Source organism: Panthera tigris, chromosome D1, assembly GCF_018350195.1.
Source record: "Panthera tigris isolate Pti1 chromosome D1, P.tigris_Pti1_mat1.1, whole genome shotgun sequence".
Taxonomy (NCBI): Eukaryota; Metazoa; Chordata; class Mammalia; order Carnivora; family Felidae; genus Panthera; species Panthera tigris.
In genome coordinates this window covers 73,196,031-73,202,374 of record NC_056669.1, presented here as the reverse complement: position 1 = coordinate 73,202,374, position 6,344 = coordinate 73,196,031, and the positions used below count along the sequence as shown (strand labels likewise).

The following is a 6,344-nucleotide window of genomic DNA, read 5'->3' as shown; positions in this document are numbered from 1 at the left end:
GGCCTTTCTAAATACAGATTTACTTGTACCCTTCCCCTGGTTAGATTCCTCTATAGCTCCCTACTGCCCTCAGGATAAAGTCCAAATGAGGTCCCTTGGGGCCCTGCCTCTGCTTTTTCCCTGTCTCACCTCTGGGCTCTCCTGTGAACATTTTTGGTTCCATGAAGGCACAGTTTACTTTCTGTCACATCAGGGCCTTTGTCCTTGCTGTTTCCTCAGCTTGGAGTACCCTTCTTTGGCTCCTCTTTCCTGACCAACTCCTTTAATATTCTTACCAGCGGTTACCTGCTTTTTTGTATCTTCTGTTCCTACTGTGTTCTTCTACACATACACCCCCATGATAGCACTTAATTCATTGTGATGGAACCAGCTGCTAAGAATTCAATCTTCCCAAAGGGTGCTTCCCAAGGTCAGGAACTGTCCACTGCCCTCTGTTTTCACACAGCATAGGACCTGGTAACTGTTGAATGAGTGAATTCATGAATGGGCCCCAAAGGGTCTCAGAGGAGTGTAAAGAACTCCAACGAGCATCTGGAAAAGTAGCCAGAAGAAAAGCCGAGGATCATTAGAAACAGAGCAGCTCTAGGCAGCTCTTCAGGGACCCTGTGTTTTGGGGACATCACAGGCTCTTCTCAGAGTAGAGAGCAGAGGTCCTTCTTGCTGGCAACACATCTTCCCTACAATCCTCAGGGTCAGCCCACCTGGCGAGCAGAAGGTGGGCTTATAAGGTTTTTAAGAAAAAAGTGTCTGTAAGGGTGAGATGTGGGAGACATGGAGGTCCTAATGACAAATGTATGTGTTTGGGAGTGGGCTTGGGGTGGTATGTAAATGGGGAGGAACTTTTACCCCACCATCCTTCCAGGGGTGCCCTTCCAGCTGTGTGTGTGCGCATGGGTCTATGGGCATTGGGTTGTCTTTTCTTGTTTCTCAAGACACAGTTCAAATGGCACCTCCTTCAGGAAGCCCTCCTTCCACCTTGGCTAAATCAATGGCCCCTCCTCTGCTCTCAGAGCATCTATAGCCACCTACGATGATGCAGGTTTGCACTGCCCCTGTCTCCTCAGGCCTCTTCTTAAGAAATCTGACAGGACCAGGATGCTCTAAGTGCTGGGTTACTGGCTGAGTAGAGACATCTGTGCCTTAAGATTACTCCTATCACTAAGCGCCTGTAAGTGCCATACAGCTTACATGGCCCCTTCACACTTACCTCGTTTCTCCTCAGAATGCTGTGAACACCTCATGACATTCTCTGCACCCATGAGGCTTCCGAGTGGCACCTAGAGCTACGAATTTCCAGTGATCCTTCTGGACACCACACCTGGGTTCACTCTGAGTATGGAAAGGCGTGATTCTCAACCTTGCATAGAGTTTAGAATCACTTGGGCAGCTTTTGAAAAATAACAATACCTGGCCCAGGATATCAGGGGCAGATATGTTAAATCAGAATCTCTGGAGAATGAGGCCCGACATGGATCTTTTTTCCCCCCACTACTCGAATCAGCCTAAAATGCATCCTGACCGCAGAACGACTGACCTGCATGAGACGATGAATCAAAGGAACCATCCCCAAGTATAGGAGCCAAACTCACCCCTCCCTTCCTATCCCCGCCCCAGGTTCCTTTCTTGCAATCCGTCTTCCGCCTACAGGGGTCGCTGCGGTACAGCTGACCCAAGTCTGCAGGTTTTCCTCCCAGCCAAAAAAATCTTGCCCCCGTCCCCAGGGAGAGCCGGAGCCACCGCGGTATAAATTAGCGTCTTTATTTCGAACACCTGAGCGAGCGCCCGCGGCTCGCCCACTTGTGGTATAAACGTACAAATTCCCTGTAGCACCGCACACCATGCTTCAGAGATAAATACAGCCCTAGGGGCTCTTGCTCTGGCAAAGCAACTCTTATTTACAGGAATAGATTACAAAAGTGTTACAAAAAGTGGTCCTGAAATGGGGGAGGAGGTGGAGTGGTTACTGTTAACACTTGTTAGACGCAGAACGCGAGCGCACCCCGACGGCGCAGGGGAACAACAAAGTCGGCAGGGCTCTGGGAAAGAGAGGCCACGCCCCCTCAAACAACAGGAGCGTCCGGAGGCGGGGCTTAGATCTGCGCGGGTTCCACCCCGCGTAGGGAAGGGGAAAAGGAAGAGGAAGGGTCTGGCCCCTCAAGGATCAGCTCTGGCCTCAGGAGAACTCCGAAAGGCCATTGCAGCGGGTCTCAGGGAAGGGTGTTGCGTGGGCAAAAAGGACTGTGTCCTTACTCTGGAGTGCGGGAGGCGGAAACACACATCAGTTCTCCCGCCTCTCCCAATTCGGGAGAGGGGTCGCTTTTAAAGCGAAGTTGGGAACAGGCGTTGGCATTTAAGCTCAATCTTTTGGGCACGAGGGACCCTAGGGGCACTATCCCTCCGGCGCGTGGGCAGCGGAGCCCTCCCATGCGGCCGCCCACCTCCTCAGAGCACCTGGTAGATCGGGTTGGGGTTTGCGCCCGCTGGGCACTGCGGGGCGGCGTCCGGGGAAGGGGTGGGGGCGCCGCGCTCGACCTCACTCTGGGCCGCCGCCTCTTGTGGGCCCGGAGACGACTCCGGCGGCGCATCCGCCAGCAGAAGGGAGGGCGCCGTGGGGCTCTCGGTGGAGATGCGCTCCACGATGCTTGACAGGCAGTCGAGGCTCGACACCGCAGCACTCTTCCCGGGCCTGGGTTCTGCGCGAGGAGGGGTAGGTTAGTAAGCAGTTGAGCCGCGGTCAAGTCTCCACCTATGGATTCAGTGCTTTGGGGCAGACAGGAAACTGAGGGCATGCCGGAATCCGCGAGGACCCAGCGTAGTCCGCAAGGACCCAGTGAGAGTGCGGAGCGTAAAGGGAGCTGCGCCCTTAGTTATTCCATTCCCTGTACCGTCTCCCAGAATTGGGGGTGGGGAGGGGGGTCCTGGGTAGAGGGAAGCCAGGGCAGCCCAAAGGGGATAACGCGGAAGGAGGCGCGAATACGCACCGCTGGGCGCCTCGCTGTAGTAGGTGCTGTCGTAGCAGTTCCGCCGCCGGGCACCGCTCGGGGGGCCGCTGTAGTCCATCTGCAAAGGGCAAGGGCGACCGAGTCAGTCTCGGGACCGCATGGGGCCAGAGCATCACTCCCTGTAGCCACCCCGCCCCCACCTCCCTAAGTCTCAGCCACGAGTTCTGGGCCCTGACTGGGGGATAGGGGCGGACAGGAGCTGTCTGCAGCCTGCCCAGCCAACCAGAGGATGGACAGTCACCTAGGAGCACAAATCTGCATTTTGTAAATAGGCATAAGTGGAGAAACGCAGATCTTCATGCCGCTGCAGCAGAGTTCTAACAGAGCCCCTAAAAGGGTGGATCGCATTTGTCCCGTGCGCCCCCAAGGCACCAGGCCACCCCAGTGACAGCTGCTCAGGCCACCGGGGTCCACTCCCAGCAAGGTTCCCAGCCCAACCCTCCCTCTGGAGGGCCAGCTCCCCGCCTTCGGAAACACGTCCCAGATATACAAAGGGCTGCCCTCACTTCTCGAGCTGGGGGTCCCGGCCTTACCATGCCGTCGGAACAGTTGGAGCGCGGGCTGGACGCGTCCGAGTCGCCGCTGTAGTGCTCGCCGCCACGGCCTGGGGGCAGCGGGCCAGGCGCGTAAAAGGCCGCGGCGGCGCCAGGGGGCGCGGCGTCCTGGTCGCGCAGCAGCGCCTGCAGGCCTTCGATGTAGCGAATCGCGTTGCGCAGGATCTCCACCTTGGGCAGCCGCTGGTTTGGGTTGCTGGACGTGCAGCGCTTCAGCGTCTCGAAAGCCTCGTTGACTTTGCTCAGGCGGCGCCGCTCGCGCATGGTGGCGGCCTTGCGGCGGTCGGCGTTAGTGGTCTTGCGCTTGCACGCTTTGCAGGCCCACAATAGACAGCGGCCAGCCTGGTGGTGCCCGCTGGGCGCGCGCACATGCTCGTCCTCGCGCGCGCCCGGGGTCGGGTGCACGGCCGCAGGGAAGTGCGAATGTTCCTCGGGCTTCAGGAGCGCGCCCACGTGCACGAGGCGCGGGTCCAGGTCTTCGAAGAAGCGCAGGTCCGGAGAGTCGAAACACGGGTCATCATAGAAATCGTCCGCGGAGGCAAAGTTGCAGAGGGAGCCGTCGGGGCCAGTCAAATCTACGTCCCGGAGCGGCGGCGACAGCAGCTCCATATCCCGGCAGGGGGTGGCGCAGTCCTGGCTTCGGTAGGGGTTGCCCGAAACTTTCTGACTCTCCGCAGTCCTGGCCGTAAGGTGGTAAAGTAGTAGGGGTCTGAATGTACGGGCGACTTTCCCCCTCTGCCTAGTCCTGTCGGGTCTAACAAGCGGTGAGGAGAGCGGCGGCAGCGCCCGGGGGCTTCCCCACCCCTAGCTTCACGCCAGGCGCCCGGGGCTATTTATCCGGTAGTAGCTTAAGGGCCCCAGAGCTCCAGCGGGCGGCTGGGGGCGGGGGCGCCCGAGGCCAATAGAAACAGGGTGGGGGAGGAGCTTGGGATCCCCGGGGTGGCCGCTGGGGCAAGAGACTGGCCAGCCCCCTACCCCTCGACCCTCGCTCGCGCGCGCGCTTCGGCCCCTCCCTAAGCAGGGAGGGAGGCAGAGGCTGGCAGCCCAACGCGGCTGCACTTGGCTGTCGGGCACACTCGCTCCGAACCTCTCCGGCATTGTACTCCTACTGTGTCCTCGGGAAATGCTGGCCGCGCGCAATCAAATCCAAGCTGACTTTGGGCCCCCCTCTGGCCTCTGCTTTGTGGGGGACCTAGGTGCCGGGTAGGAGTAGAAAACAGATCGGGAGAGATTTGGAGAGAAAGACACAAGGCGATGGCTCAGACACATTCAGAGCTGAGATAGTGAGGCAGTGAGGGATATAGCCCAGAAACAGCAGAAAGCTAGAGAGTCAGAGGCAGAGCAACCCGCAACGAGAATTATAGAGTCTAAGTGGGCGAACTTGAGGCAGACTGGACGTGGCGGTCGTGTCGCTCGGCCAGTTCCTACCCCAGGGGTCGCTCAGAGGGCCGTGGGCCCAGGCCACCTTTCCCGGATGCTCTCCTCCAGCCTCATCTATGCAGAAGAGGAGGATCGCTGCTAAAGCTTCTCGCCAATCTCTTCAAGCACAGGTGCTGCCCTAGCCTGGAGGGAGGGAAGTGAACTGCCTAATTCGACCTGCGTGTTTCCGCAGCTGGAATTTCCAGTGAGGGTCTGGTAAGGGTCCAGTCAAGGCGTGTCTTCAGCTGGGAAGAAAACTGCTCTGGTTTTGCTTCCTCACGCGCAGCGCTGCACCAGTGAAGGTTCGTTGCATAAAGGCCTGGAACGCCAGACTCAGCCTGAGAACCCCACTTCAGAGTGGAATCTTTGAGAGTTGAGTTTGCAGACCAATGACCTGGGTTCCAGTCCAGATGCCACAGCTTCCTTTATGATTTTGCAGAAGTCACCATGCCTTCCAAGCCTCAGTTTCCCCACTTCCTAAATTGGGGGATAATAATAGCGATTTCTTCGAGTGTTTGTGGTGGTGGTGAGAATCCAAAAAGACCAAAGACGTGGAGGCCCTTGCAAAGATGCAAGGCTATATTCGCGAGACAGCTTACTTCTGTCGCTGGCACCAACTGGACTGTGTGCTCCCTGCGGGCTCCCCAGCTGTTGGCTGGGGCACTGAGCCCGGTGTCACAGCTCAGCTTCCGTGGAGGTCTTAGCTGCCTTTCTTCCCAGCAGGCCCACTGGAGAGACTGGGAATAGAAGGAGGAGGTAACTACCTCATGGGATCTTTGGCTCCTTCACAAGCCCTGGAGTACCCCCACCCCCAGAGTGCCTCTTGGCCTCTTCTTAAATATCTTGTCCACATCCTCCTATCAGCATGCTGGCTAGGGGTTTCCCTTGGAACAGATACCCCTACAGGGCCAGACCCCTGTAGTCCCAGAGCCTACAGATGTAGCTAGAGTAATCTTTGTGCCTTTCCCACTAACTTCTGGAAGCTGTCTTAACTGACTCCTTGAACCCTGGGAAGCCCTCCCTTCCCTCCTTTCCCAGGCTCTTTTGAAATCCTGCTTTCTTCACGTCTCTGCCACTTGTAGTAGTGTTCAAGGTCCTTTTCCTGAAGTGCTCACGTCCCTTCACTCCGTAACACCACCTTCATGTGTTCATTCAGTACATATTATGGAACATCCGCTATGTGCCAGCTACTGATTTAGGTATTGGGGGATACAGCAACGAATAAAACCATGACTGCTCTCATGGTGCTTACATTGTAGGGTAGGGAGACCGATAGTAAACAAATAAGCAAGAAATATGTGACGTCAGGAAGTTTTAAGTTCTATGGAAAAAATGAAGCAAGGCAAGGAGGAAAAGTGATGAAGATTGT

At 56.9% G+C, this 6,344-nt stretch overlaps 1 protein-coding gene across 1 annotated transcript; it reads right to left on the bottom strand.

Moving 5' to 3' along the window:
• Positions 1-1,757: 1,757 nt before the first annotated feature.
• Positions 1,758-4,348, bottom strand: MYOD1 (myogenic differentiation 1). Its single transcript, XM_007098467.2, has 3 exons — positions 3,536-4,348; positions 2,982-3,060; positions 1,758-2,693 (listed from the first exon to the last, which is right to left on the bottom strand). Exons 1-3 carry the CDS (start codon positions 4,163-4,165, stop codon positions 2,443-2,445), a joined length of 960 nt encoding a protein of 319 aa, XP_007098529.2. The 5' UTR covers positions 4,166-4,348; the 3' UTR covers positions 1,758-2,442.
• Positions 4,349-6,344: the final 1,996 nt, after the last annotated feature.